This window comes from Corylus avellana, chromosome 1, assembly GCF_965113065.1.
Source record: "Corylus avellana chromosome 1, dhCorAvel1.hap1.2, whole genome shotgun sequence".
Taxonomy (NCBI): domain Eukaryota; kingdom Viridiplantae; phylum Streptophyta; class Magnoliopsida; order Fagales; family Betulaceae; genus Corylus; species Corylus avellana.
In genome coordinates, this window is record NC_142490.1 from 10,496,017 (window position 1) to 10,510,341 (window position 14,325).

A 14,325-nucleotide genomic window follows, 5' to 3' on the forward strand; every position below is an offset into this window, starting at 1 on the left:
TGAAACTTGTTATGCACTCTGCTTCAGTAATCTTCTTGTAGGTTTTACATCAAAAATTTAAACACAAAACCAAGGCTTTATAACTATCACTTCTTCCAAATACCATTGTGGTAGGAAGTAATAAATATCTAGAATTGTTGGCCAGTGGTAGGAGCTCACCTGACCAGATCTTCAAGGTTCAAACGGTTGAGATCCATTCAGGTTGATTGCAGGCAAATCTCCTGCAAAGTGCGCTTCTTTGCTGCAGCTTTCACCCTTTTTTTAAATATTTAATTGCAGTCTCTTGAAAACAGCAACAGACAATTCATATCTCACAAATACTCCAATCAGGATGCCAATTCAAGTACATGAATGACATCCATATGCAACTAATCGTTCAAATTAGTAGCTACTAAAAAGATGGATTAAGATTACTCACCATGTATGAAACAAGAAAATATTTCTCAACAAGAAAGCACTAAAGAATTTTTTTGTTCTTTTTCTGTGTTTTTACTCCCTCTTTATCAAAATCATTGGTAACATAAATAAAAATGGTTCTCTCCAAGTAAAAATGAGGCAACTAGAGAGCTACAAACTAAAGCATACTTGAGTAAAAAAAGTCAGATGTAGATAGCATAGAATCAGAATCCATGTTAGAATGGGGAAAAAAAACAAAATCAGCACTACAATGGTAGAAAAGATATTGAAAGAGGGCTTGACAAAAATCCAAGGAACTACTTATCTGTTAGATTGCAAACCACTACCACCGTAGTATTGCTTGGTGGTTTCACATGAGAATTCTGCAAATGTCATCCCATCCTTTAACCGTGACGATAGTGGTGGAAGTATTTTTTGAATTTCTTGGGTTAGTTTATTTTGGTCCTGCGCAGCAAGATTTGTTTCCCCATTAGATACCTGCAAGTCTTGATCACATGACATTGAGCGTTTCATAGGATAATCTGCGATAGAGAAAGTTTTATTCCATGCAGGCTGCAAGAACACAACAAAGGTTTCTCTGCTCAAATTTCCTAACTTAGCAGGTCTAGAGACAGAGTGAAGGGTTGAGCGAAGCTTCCCTTTTGATAAGATATCAGCCGATTCACCCACCTGAATGATAAAACTTTCAGGAGAGGCCTTCACCATACAGACATTATTCTTGTAGGGACTGAAAATTTGCAAATATGTGTGGTCACTAAGGGATGGACATTCCTCATCACCGAACACTGAAAACAGATCTTTTGGTTCTGTTGCTTGTGGAAAAGATGGGGAAAGAAATAAGGGAGCTGTCAGAACAGTGAATATACCATAGTCGTAATGCCATTGCTGCCACAGATTGGAATGAAGTCCATATGATCCAACTTCTTTACCATTTGAATCCAAGTTCGGGCCTTCTGATAGGCCTTGCTTATTACTTATGGAAATGTTTTCGTCCCTTCTAACATTTGCCTGTCTTTTCACTGTTGCCTTGCTCCTCCCAGCTTCTTTTAGAACAATGTTGTCTAGAGCTGAGTGATAGTGAATAAGACGCCCTTTTGCTGCAGAGGACTCCAATAAGCTCTGCTCAAGCTCTTGTCCACCAATGGCCCTATCACATATTCGTGCAATGCGGAGCCCTAGATCCATCATGCAAAATCCAATCTTTCTAAAAGCGTTTCCAAGATTTTTAAATTCACTATCCAGAATTTCTCTCATCATACCATCTTCTAGATGATCTTGTTCTGAATTCAGTAAGGTATCACCTCTATGACTTGGTTTATTTTGAATGGATTCTGGACCTTGTGCATATCTGAGTTGCATTGCAAAAGAGGAGACACTTCTATCTGGATTCTTCAAAGGAACATCACTCCCCAAGTTATGCTCCTGAAGAAAGTACAAATAGAATTTGAGAGCAATAAAACACTTCTAAAGAATAATTGCTTTTGAACTAGAATTTTATATTTCTATTGTGAAAGAAGAAAAGAAATTGCACACAGATATGACTGCGACTAGGAAGAAGGTAAATGATGTATCTCATCAAGGCTTTTAACACAATCTAGTGCAAGCTCATAAAAACAACCAACCAAAAGAACCACAGAAACATACATAAACTGACTCCCAATCGCACACCCAAATTTATTGTTCAAAACCAAAAGTAAAGAATACAATGTTCAAGACACCAATTTTCTTCCTGCAACAACACCAGCCAACTACCATGTCAACAATCCATACAAATACCTAACTACATTTATACAATACATACATGATACAACCTTAGCCAAAAAGCAAGAAAGCCAAAAGTTAGAACATATGAGGCACTACAAAACTTCCCAGCAATCACCAGCCCCATGACTGATCGAGAAGCAGCCCATTTCTCACCATCTGATTATTTGCACATCATTCTAATAGTGGACAGTACCATTCCAGTTCAGTTATATGTTATTGGAACACATAGAAAATAAAAACAAATGACAAAAAAAAAAAAACAAAACAAAACAAAACAAAAGAACATCAACAATGAAATACACAAATAACTTCTTGGCTCATGGAAATTTTGTTAATAAGCCATACCAGATAACTTTCTCAAAAAATTCTTACAAAAAATACTTCTAAACTGTGTTCTCAGCACCATTTTCCAATTTCTCTGGCTGCTCCTTGAAAATAAGAACCTACTCCAAAATTTTGGAGTCTCCTACATGTTACTTTCTTTTTAGTTGTTGTTACGATCCTTTTTTCCCACATTGATTAAATATAATATTAACCATGTGTATATAATTTCATGAGCACCCTCTCCTTACAGACCGGTTTTCAATGGTAAGTTTTACCCGGGGTTTATTTCATTTGATGTCAGAGCCAACCACGCAGCCACCGCGTCAAGTATAGAATTGGATCAATCCAGTTTAACCATGGAATCGAATAGGTTTCAGCTTTGTAGTCGAGCCACCTAGAAGCCAAATTAAAATGTTTTGGTACTATGTACGAGCATAGTATTAAATCATTGAATATTGATAAATGAATGGAGCCACTCAAAGAAAAAATGCTACAATCGTATCAGTGTCGATAGAGTGAGCCGTCGTGTATATCGGCTACGGAGCACGGTGGTATGTTACTATTGGTGTCTCACATGATGAGTTAAGTCTAATCTAAATTATATATAAGCTCCTAGGCACCCTCTCCGCAAGCCGGTTTTCAAAGGTAATTTCTATTATAGGTTTGTATAAGTTGCCAAGAAAATAAGATTCGAAATTTTATAATCTCTTTGTGCTTTTCCTTCTACAAAGGAGACACAAGATTAACTCAGCCCAAACAAATAAACAGCACCAAAAGTACTAGACCTGTTTTCTCAGGAACCAAACACACTCAGACCAAAACTATTCAGAAAATTTTTTTTTTTAAAAAAAAGAAGCGAATATAATCAAATGCGGAAATGACCTTGAGAATGCGTTTACGGTCGTCGGGATTGAGAAGGGCAAGCCGGTGAGCGAGAGGGAGGAGGTCTCGGCGGAGAGTGGAGGCGTCGGGGACCCCACTGATCGATAGCAGGCCCGGGCCCGTGGGCCCTAGGGCTTCCATTACGTCTCTGCATATTAATTTCAGGCTTTCCCTTTCTTCTTCTGCTAATGACAATGACGATGGAGTAATTGTTGAAGACAGAAGCATGAGATCCGAATACTGGAGCTCGTACAATTCCAAGACCTCTGCTTCTTCCATGTCTCTGCGAGCACCACGGCGGAGGAGACAACTTTGGGCCTTACAGTTAAAGGTTGAGATATGGGCCTTTCGCCACTTGCAAGCCCAAATTCCAATTGGGCTCACAATTTTAATAACGATCTAACAAAGTTTTCTTTAAAATTGACTTGAAAAAATTACTTTTCATCTCATCTTTTAAACTCATATCAGCTCTTCGAGGGCTTACTTAATCGGCTGTAAACCACGCCTAATGAAACAGAGGTCACTAATTCAAATCCCCCTCTTCCGTCCCTTACATGAACATGTCAAAAAAAACTCTTATCAGCTTTTTAGGGCATGGGATTTATATACACCGTTAAAAATATATGTATTAATCAAAAATACATGTGAAAATTATATACTTAAAAGACATTTGTCATTTTAATAGACTAAGTTACATAAATTTTTTCCGACCCAATTTAAAATATATATATATATATATATATATATATATATATATATATATATAATAAAAATAAAAATTGGTCCAATTTTGATAAAGATTTCTGGATTCAAGGGGAAAAATCCATTTGTCTTAGGGTGCATTTAGTATTACGATTTTTTAGATAAAAAGTACAATTTTCAACCAAATTATAGAAAATGAATCGTTTGGGATTATGTTTTTAAAAAAAATTGCGATTTTAAAAATGTAAAAAATATGCGTTTTAAAATCTAAGGCAAGGGTGCTTTTTAATCACGTTTTTAAATTTGCATATTTTAAAATTGCTATTTTGAAATCGCAAATCCAAACAGACCGTTAAAATAAAACGAGGAAAAACTAATTACTATTGATGGCCTCACAAAAATATACCATATTAAATCGATTTGATACAGAGAGCCTGCATGTCAACCTTCCAAGGAAGATGAAAAATCACATGTATTCCAAGTTTGCTTGCTCCAGTCCTCGTGAAATAATTCATAGGAGAAGAAAAAAGAAGCCCATAAGAGATCCCTCCTTACCCACCACCATTTTCAAATCAAACCTGAAAGGAATTGTGGAAATTGACATAGCCCCATTGCTCAAGACACTCACGAAATTCATCTCCATGACTTCTTTCAACTTGTATAAAGCAATCTCTTTTTGGAGCTGAAAAACACCCTACCAAGTACCTAAAACTTAAAAAGATCAGTCAAATTGTCTCTATTTTGGGGAATAAGAGAAGCACTCAGTTTCTATCAGTCTATGCTGCCTTCAAGATGAAGACTTACAGCTACCTACTCTTTTAAGTTTCATATGTCAAAAGGTTGAAATAATGTACATTTGCAACTATCACATGGCATCATCAGTATTCCATCTAAACTGCTGTCTCCTTGAAGCTCTTAGTCAACCATATTGCAGTTTCCCTGGGAGAGACTTTCTCAGGCCCAAATGGCTTCAACAACACGCCAAGCTCCTCAAACCTTTCTTGTTGTAAGAGCCGTGCGCTGAACTCAAGCAACCCTTCCAATGCCTCTGCACGTTGCTGGTACGACGAGGTGTCAAACCGAGGCTGTCGTGACTCGGAAGATGAACGACTTGAAACACCAGTTGTTGGATTGTGATCAGAGCATTCACTGCCACTTCCAGTAGCTCCACAGCCGGCATCATTGAAATCGGGCCTGGAAAAGGTTCTGTCCATAACTTGGACTGTACATTTGTCCTTTGTGATTGAGAGGTCAGCACTGGCTGGTGAGTTGGAAGAGCATTGTGCAGGTGTTGATGAAGTTCTATGGATTCGAAAGAGTGGGTCTTCCGAAGAAGCTAAGGGGAATTCAGCCATCTTGTCAATCCGTGGGGCATTGACAGAGACATCTGGAGACTCCATCCTGTGAAGGAGACCAACATTGGCTCTATAAGGGGTTTCTGAGGCTGCAGCTCTTGTTGAATATGGAAGAGATGCTCTTCGTGCTGGCAAAGAAAATCTTCTCTCTGGAGTTTGTGACATCGGAAGCTGAAAATAAAAGCATTTGCTTTAAAACAATCAACCACTGACATATAATTCAAAGACAAAAGACTTGGCATCTTGATCATGATCCTTGAATCCTCTATAGATGTAGAGGGTTGCAGAACCCCAAATCACCCATCTTTAATGGATGATCAACAATAACAAAAATCCATTATCTCAATGACATTAACTATATGATTCTAGATTATCTTTGAAACACCTTGAAACAATTTTTTATTGTGGCATGAATTAACAGAATACAGTCGGGCAGTTCACAATCAGGGACAAAAACTTTTAACTACATATATGTCAAAGGTAAGGTGGATTTAATACGGGGTCCTAACCTTCTATTGCAAGCCATGTGGTTGATAAGGTACCAAACGCTATATTTTTTCCAGTTTGAAAATTGAAAAAAAGAGCATAAAGCATTAAAAGTCCAGGAAGATGTTCCATCACCCACCACTAGTAAGAAAAATAAAGAACTTGAGATGCTGCATTCACAATAGACATGTATATACTTACTGAGTCACGTTTTGAACCAGTGTGGGATATCTTCAATGGTGTTGTCTGTCTCCTCGGTGTAGCAGAAACCTTTCTTGGTGTCAATCTTGGAGTCTTGGCAACACTTGAAAACTTAGTGGTTATTGACTTATCAATATCATATTCTTTGTGGAGGCAACCAACATATAATTCTGTGAACTTTTGATTCAAGCTTGGGAAGTCCTGTGCTCTTTGAGAAGAACACAGTGAGTCCTGTTCAGTTCCAGATACACTAGGATTCAAGGTCCTATCATTGCTAAATGACCTCCTCTTCTCTTTGACAGAATGAATGGAAATTGTTTCTGGCTCTACAAATCTTGTTCTCTTTATGTAGTTAGAATCAGACCACTGGACGGGGAAAGTATTCCGTCTGGGGCTATTCAGTTTTAGATGAATCCTAATTATGTACGGTTGAAGATGTGGATGAGTGAGCAACTCGGCAGCCTGGTAAAACCAAGTTACACTTGTGGTAAGTCTGAAGAAAGAAAGGAGAAGCATATACATTTGACTAAACCACATCGAGTACCAAACCCCAACATGACATAACATGAACTTGGATGGATAAGGATCTTATGGGACATCAGTCCAATGCTTCAAAATTGTGCCCATACTTCTCAATGTGTCTTAATCAAACAATCTGCTTTCTAGTTAAATATTCCTTTCTAGAACAGCAGAAAGTTTCCATCCCTACAAAACTTTACAGAATGTATATAAAAGTTTCATGTGCATAAACAATTCTCATTTTTTGTAATGCAATCCTAAGTATCATACCTATAGGTTTCATTATCATATAAATACAACACACAGCACCTCATACTCTATTCAATAATTCAATGACAGGCATGGAAGTCACTCAGGTACTATATCTACAGTGCAGATACTCATATGCACCTTTCAATACCAAATCCAGATGGCCAATCAAATAAAAGAAAATACACTCGAGGTGTATCTCTTGTTTCAAATAATGATATTCTTGAACTGTGTCTTTGTTTCCAGATCTACATGTATGTGTTGATAAAGAAAAAAATATGTATCTTAAAATAAAGGAAAAAAATAGAGCATACACTTGGTCTAAGCTCTGGATTCTTCCGCAGCATGGTTTTAACGAGCCCTCGACTGAGAAAAGAAAGAAAACCCAGAAAACAGGTTAGAAAAACCACAGCAGTGATCACAGCCCACATCATTTATGAAAAAAAGAGGGTGTCATTTTAAAAATATCATTATTATCTATTGAGATAGAAATTCTCAAGACATTACATAACAGAAAAGAAAAAAGAAAAAAGAAAAAAAAAAACAATATAGAAGGATAATAATTTCAGAGGAACTTAAGATCAAGATTCGCATGGAGAGAGCAAGCAGACTCACAATGCACCAGAGTACATGGTCGGAAGGGGAGCCACAATAGACTTATTTATTTTGTTAATCAGAGCTTGCATATCCTGCTCAGTAAAACAAGACAGAAACATGAAATATTTATAGAAAAGTGAGCCAAATAAACAGGAGCTAAATGCAAAAGCGAAAGAAACCATTATAATCACACACACAAATAACAAGGGAAAGGGAATCATTCCTTGTACTTAACGCAACTTCAATGAGTCTATATTGATTCCAATCACATCTAACAGAAATTATCTAAGCTTAAACTCACTATTAGGATCTCAAAGAAAGACATTAATTACTGGCAGACTAAAAGATTGTTATAATTAAATTACCACTTCTTTGTAATTAAGGTTGCGTTTGGCATTGAATTTCATAAACAATAAGTGCGATTTTAAACCAAATTGTAGAAAATAGATTGTGTGGAATTGTGTTTTAAAAAAATTACGATTTAAAATGGTAAAAAATCTGCATTTTCAAATTGCATGTAAAGGTGTTTTTTTTGAAAACGCATAACTTTTTAAATGCTAAATTGTGATTTTAAAGGCCAAACTATAATTTTGCCAAACGCTTAGCTGCATTTTTAAAAATTACGTTTTCAAATCACACATTTTAAAATTGTTATTTTTAAATCGAACTTTTAAAATCGCAAACCTAGATGGAGTACATTGCTCCAAGTAATCAATCAAAATGCCAATTGCTCATATAAATAGAAACCCCCTTTCTAGATCAGTTTCAAATGAAGAGAGTCAACGAATTTGCAGCATTGTGAGTACATTGCTCCAAGCTCAAAAAAACATGATATTCCAAAGAAACCAATGATGTCAGTTAAAACAGTACTGAGACTACAGAGCAAATCAATGCTTTCCAAACAGCATTAGCACAAATCACATCATAATGAACTTTTCTACATAGTCCCATATGATCCAAAAATAGAGTTCCTGTCATCATCAAATGGTTCCTGAAGCCTACTTAATTGAAGAAAAGAAAAAAAAAAAAAAAATGAAAGTGATCATTACAATAAATGCCCCGTTATTAAACAATGTTACTAGCTGGGGGGAAAAGGCAAAGACACAATACAAAAATGAACAAACACATTTAGGAACTGCCAGTCAGAAACTTACAAAAGCTTTAAATGCAGGCTTGTGAGCAGCCATTTCATATATGCAGCATCCTGGAATACACATCACCTTATATATTATATACACATAAAAATCAAGCAAAAATGAACAATGCTTAAGTCTAGAGTGATAATAAGAATTCAAAACAGATATATTCTACCTAAAGACCATATGTCTGATTTCGAACCATAAGGTATATCAGCAAGAAGCTCAGGGCACATGTAACTTGGAGTTCCCACAACCTGCATATAGAGAAGAAAATCCATGGTAACTATACAGAACAGAGGGTGGGAAAAAGACAGTCATATCAATTCGTGTTAACTTACAGAAGAAGCAAGATCATCAGAAGTCAACATCTTAGCAAGACCAAAATCACCTGCAACAAATGTGAATATTGAATATGGTAAAACTAATTAAAATATAGGACTATAGACCAATGCATAGTTGGACGATGCAAACAAAAATTACAATGTACATCAATAAAGGGGACAAAGAGAAAAATCACTCACTCACCTAGACGTGTGTCTTGATCTTTTGTTAGAAATATATTTGAGCACTGACACAATTTTGGAACACAATCAGTGCCAATTAGCTTTTGGCATTTCACATATAAAATCCAACAAGCTTTTTCTCTATTAGTTTACCACTAACCTTGACATCACGGTGAAGAATATGGTTGGCGTGCAAGTATTCAAGTGCCATGAGGAGTTGAACTAGCCATTTACAAAGTTTCTGCATTTACAACAATTTCAAGTATGAAACAGAATGGAGTTCCATAGTTTTCACCCAAGTTTCTAACACAGAACAGTCTATTATATTTCAGAAAGGAAAGTAGAATCTTGGCAGCCAGAGTGACAACCTCTTCAGAAAAATGAACACCATTGGCCCTTTTAATAGCTTCTGCCCTGTGTAACAAGAAGTGGTAATTATGCAAAGGTCAGAAAAATAGGAAGAAGAAATCATGTCCAAGCACATTGAATAACATTAATCAAATAACTGACTTGAGCAGGAAATATAACTTACATGTCTCCTCCTTCACAATATCCTATTACAATGCATACAAAGCAACCCTGGAAGTGAAAACACCAAAATGTCAATCGTAGAACTAATAGTAATTGGGGACATAAGTTCCTTAAAATGCTTGGGGTCAGAATAGAAAATTTATAATGCCTCATTAGAAGTTAAACACACAAATACACACACAATGCTGACCTTTTCCACCCAGGAGTCTTTGTACTCCACAATGAATGGATTCCGCACTTTAGAAATAAGCTCCATCTGCAGAATTAAGAACCAAGAGAGCATCTTACAGGCTGAAGTTATAGATAGAGGTACAACAACAGCATCATTCTTTAAAATGCCAACCATTCGGGAGCATAATATATTTAATACATCTATTTTGACAATGACATTTAAATTCTGGTAATTAAGAACTATGTCTAGATCTAAACATCAACCAAACCTAAGACTTAATACTTTACCCAAAAGCACCTCATAAAGAAGCCAACACGCAGATATAAGCAACTATAGCTTCTCATAAGGATGGGGATTAGAGGGCTATAAGGGAATGGAAAGCTAATATTGTGTCAACAAGAGACAAAAATAGAGGTTATTACTAGGGAGGTGATTCGTAGTTTATGAGGTTGTAATCATGTGAATTAGTTGAATTTGGGGTCGAGAAGGGTACCAGGAGGTATTATGTTAATGTGGAATAGGCAAGTGGTGTAAAGATTGATGAATGCATGGGTAGGCTTGTGGGAGCATGTTCTTTCAAATGCGTTACTGAGAATATCAAATGGACATTTGCGGGTACTTATGGGCCAAATGATGATGTGGAAAGATGTCTTTGGGATGAGTTGGTTGGAGATGTTGTGGTGTATATTTTAGGGGTTCTCTTATATACTTCCTACGTACTAGGGTTGCGTCCCTATGCGTTAATGAATTTACATTTACTTATAATAAAAAACAAAAAATAAAAAACTATAGCTTCTAAAAAATTAGGATCTGTTTGTTAAAATTTTCGTTTTCTTTTCTCTAAAAAAAAACATTAACAAACAATCCAAACACAAAACACTCCTAAAAAAATAAAAATAAAAACCACATTTATGTCATATCAAAACACTTTTTCAAATCGAAAACAAAAATACCCCACAAACCACTAACAAACAAAGCTTAAGTCATCCTGACAGTTTCCATATGGTTTGCATTTTCAGAACATGGAGAAAAATATAAAAACACTAACCTCCTGGTGGGCAGATCTACGAGTCCTATCAGTTTGGCGAGCAAGACGGATCTTCTTCAACACATACCTAAATATAGGAAACAAAAATTCTCCCATCAGACTGGTTCAACTCTTAAATTACATGTTAAACATAAACAGGAATTGTCCTCACTTCTTGTTTTCATGTTTATGCCTCACAAGAAGAGCAGAACCGAAAGAACCTTTCCCAATCTGCTCGAGAATTTCATACTGCTCCATTTTAAGCCTTACCACTCCCCCCCACTTGGCGTGTGAAAGAGTTTTCAATCCTAGAAAGGATTCACAAAGCAAAATTTAGTATGAAGGATCATACACAGTTGCACACACACAGACATCATAAAAGGAAGGAATAGTGAGATGACAGCTATCTTCTTCAGTGGTTGATTAAAGGATCCTAGCTAGACACTTATCAGCTATGGACATACTAATGAAATAATGCAGAGATGTCTGCAAACTCGCAAACAAGTATCTGAACCCCACACCACATGATGAACTACCTAAAAAGGTACTCTGGACGTCATATGAAACAAAGGCATGCCATAAGAAGGCATATACATGAGGATGTAGCAGGCCCATAACAGCCCATGATTTGAGGATCACAGCAAAACTATAAAGTACGTGTCCCATGAATTAGTGGTTATATGCACACAGGAAGGGGTATACAAATAACAATTGAATGGGGTTTTTGGTCTGCAAAACATACAATACAGACTTCTACATGCCAGATTGAGATGGATGCCATCAAAATATAGGTGTCGTAAAGGGCTTTAAATTGTCATAACCCATCCAATAGTGGCCAAAGGAATTGCAAACATTTATACAACCCAAAAGAGTCACAAAGCTGGACACTAAAAGCACTACATTAAGTATTTTACTTTGGAGTTCTCCAAAACATAGGTGTGGTACTGCTACAGACCTCCATAAGATGCATTTTTTTTTTCCTATGGTCACCAACTCGTTCATGGGCAAAAACTGCATAACTTGAACCCTTTTTCTTTTTGTTACAGGCAAACATAACTCGCATAGCCATCCAGGATTGAATCCAAAACGTCGCCCTCCATCCCTTGTCTTAGGGAAGGAGGAAAAGCCATTTTGTCAAAAGACCATTGGCATTACTCTTTGTAGTGTTTACTCACTGTGTGCATAGCAAGAGAAACTCTTGATATTTAGGTGTAAAACCCTGAGATTTTCATGCTTGCAGACTGGTACAGACTATAAGAAATTTCTTACATCTTTATGAAGACAAATAATGGTAAGATTGTCAAGTGCATCACTCAGTCCAAACCCTATAAATGCATCAAAACATAACTCTAAGTGCAAAAAGATCTTATCCATCCAGAAGAAACTCTTTATGGTCACCCAAGGATTATCGGACTGAAATTCAGTTTTGTAAATGAAGAATGCCAAAAAGGAAAAGTTAATAATATCAAACTCTAACCAAACTGTAGCAAATACGGACACAATAATCATAATTTGACATTAGTTGAAACATAACAAGTACATTTACATTCCAGAAAATTTAGAAACGAACTCATTGATCTTACTAGAGCATTAAAGTAACTTTTTTAAAAAAACACTTAAAAGTAAGAAAGGGGGCGTACATATTATTGAGCCTAAAGCAAAATGCCACCTTTCTATTCAACATTAGTAACAATGGTGTATGTGCCTCCATCATTAACTACCTACTTGTGCCTACAAATGCAACCTAAAAAAGTGAGCTCATTAAAGCCCTAACACTACCATTTTGAACAACTATGGGAAATAAGTGAAAACAAAAGCAACGAAAGCTATAAAGAAATTATCTTTGGGTTACGAGTATGAACTGATTCAGGGCCAAAACATTCAAGTAAGTCCTAAATAAAGCACAACCCACTACATATAATTCACAAATCTTCTCACCCAGGGCAAATGGGAAAAAAAAAATCAAAGATTCAACACCCACCCACCAAAAAAAGAAAAAAGTAAAGACAAGAAAGATACCCACAAATGAAAGCTCAAGAAAACAGGAAATTTACTAAGTAAACTTCAAAAAAGATGAAAAATCGTAAAGAACAAAAGCTAAAAATAGAAAGTACCTGAATGTTGAAGATGACTCTGTGAAATATAATAATACTTACCTTACCTTATCCAAAAAAATAAATAAAAAGAACTGGGTGAAGTAGATCCCCCAGTTATTGGTTGAGAGACAATGGGAAGCTCTTCAGTAGCGTTTGAGTTTGGGGAGACGGGAGATAGTTGAAAGACAAAAACAGGAACCCAAAAAGCTCTTTACCCACTCATTGTCATATTTGTATATTATTTTATTTGTTAGGGAGGGGAAGAGCGGCAAAAAGAATTGAAAAGAAAGCAAAGGTGATGCTGTTACCACTCTACCCCCACGCGTGTGTTCAATTCAAAACGCAAGCAGCGTGAGAGACGGAGAGAGTGAGAGTGGGGCCCCAAGGCATTTAATTTTCTTTGATATGGGCGTTGTTTTAGATTCCCAGAGGGGACTGAAAGTGAAAGCAGCGCACGGACGAAGGAAAGGAGGATCCGATTCTCTACACCCGGGTACACTATCCATATCCTGTGTTCTCATGCACTTTTGGGAAAAATTACTTCGGAAAATGCACTCACTCAAGGTATATATTATTATTACAAAAAAAAAAAAAAAAAAAAAAAAAGTATATATTATTAGATAATTTTTTTACACGTGATTAGATAATGTTAAAATTATTTTTTTCACTGGTTAACGTGTCTCTAACCACATGCTAACAATGTTAAAAGTTGTATAATAGATGTAGCATTATTCAGAGATAATCTGCATTTTTAAAAGAAAATTACAAAATGTGAATGGGTTGGTAATGTGTTTAGAGAAACAACTTCTTTAAAATGTGCAAAACTCGAGTTTTATGTAGCAAGACCTTGGGTGTTTTTTATAAAACGCAACATTTTAAAGTCTTAACTGGGTTTTTAAGAAGCAGAATCATAAGCGCATATTACCAAGATTGTCTTCTACTAGTACGAGTGGATGCATAAAAAGGGAGTTTTGTGCTCTTCCCTAATTGACATGAATCACAAAAGACTGTTTTATTAGAATTCTCATTGAGAGTAGGCAATTTATGTGCCTTTATTATACGAAAAACATTATTGAAGGAAGAGTGGCCTAACCTATAATGCCACATAGATAAAGAAGTTCTTAATCCTAACAAAGCAGTAAACAACAACTTGAATTTTGATGAAACACTCTTGAACTGTAGAGGATGCAACCCGTTTCACTCATTCCTGCGAGAAGAATTGCATGCATCTGAAGGTCCTTGACAAAGAAATTAACAAATGTGAGTATAAAATAACAATCATTGTCTTGACAAAATTTTTGGATGGATAGTAAGTTATTTGTAGCTTGAGGACAATGTAAAATATTTTTCTGGAGAAAATC

The 14,325-nt window shown here is 36.1% G+C and overlaps 2 protein-coding genes across 5 annotated transcripts; both read right to left on the reverse strand.

The window, feature by feature from the left end:
• Window positions 1-486: 486 nt before the first annotated feature.
• Window positions 487-3,672, reverse strand: LOC132171139 (2-oxoglutarate (2OG) and Fe(II)-dependent oxygenase superfamily protein). 2 transcript variants are annotated; one of them, XM_059582375.1, is made up of 3 exons: window positions 3,388-3,672; window positions 1,087-1,839; window positions 487-969 (listed from the first exon to the last, which is right to left on the reverse strand). In XM_059582375.1, the coding sequence occupies exons 1-3, from the start codon at window positions 3,664-3,666 to the stop codon at window positions 718-720; spliced, it is 1,284 nt and encodes a 427-aa protein (XP_059438358.1). In that variant the 5' UTR covers window positions 3,667-3,672; the 3' UTR covers window positions 487-717. The 2 variants fall into 2 exon arrangements, with proteins under 2 accessions (XP_059438358.1, XP_059438357.1); XM_059582374.1 differs by having other exon boundaries at window positions 487-1,839.
• Window positions 3,673-4,713: 1,041 nt separating this feature from the next.
• On the reverse strand, window positions 4,714-13,153 carry NEK4 (NIMA-related kinase 4). 3 transcript variants are annotated; one of them, XM_059583469.2, is made up of 15 exons: window positions 13,030-13,153; window positions 11,041-11,176; window positions 10,890-10,956; window positions 9,860-9,925; window positions 9,671-9,717; window positions 9,507-9,552; window positions 9,299-9,379; window positions 9,161-9,203; window positions 8,974-9,023; window positions 8,808-8,889; window positions 8,651-8,700; window positions 7,515-7,588; window positions 7,214-7,265; window positions 6,132-6,593; window positions 4,714-5,615 (listed from the first exon to the last, which is right to left on the reverse strand). In XM_059583469.2, the coding sequence occupies exons 2-15, from the start codon at window positions 11,124-11,126 to the stop codon at window positions 4,980-4,982; spliced, it is 1,842 nt and encodes a 613-aa protein (XP_059439452.1). In that variant the 5' UTR covers window positions 11,127-11,176; window positions 13,030-13,153; the 3' UTR covers window positions 4,714-4,979. The 3 variants fall into 3 exon arrangements, with proteins under 3 accessions (XP_059439452.1, XP_059439451.1, XP_059439450.1); XM_059583468.2 differs by having other exon boundaries at window positions 13,025-13,153; XM_059583467.2 differs by having other exon boundaries at window positions 12,983-13,153.
• Between the last annotated feature and the right edge of the window lie 1,172 nt (window positions 13,154-14,325).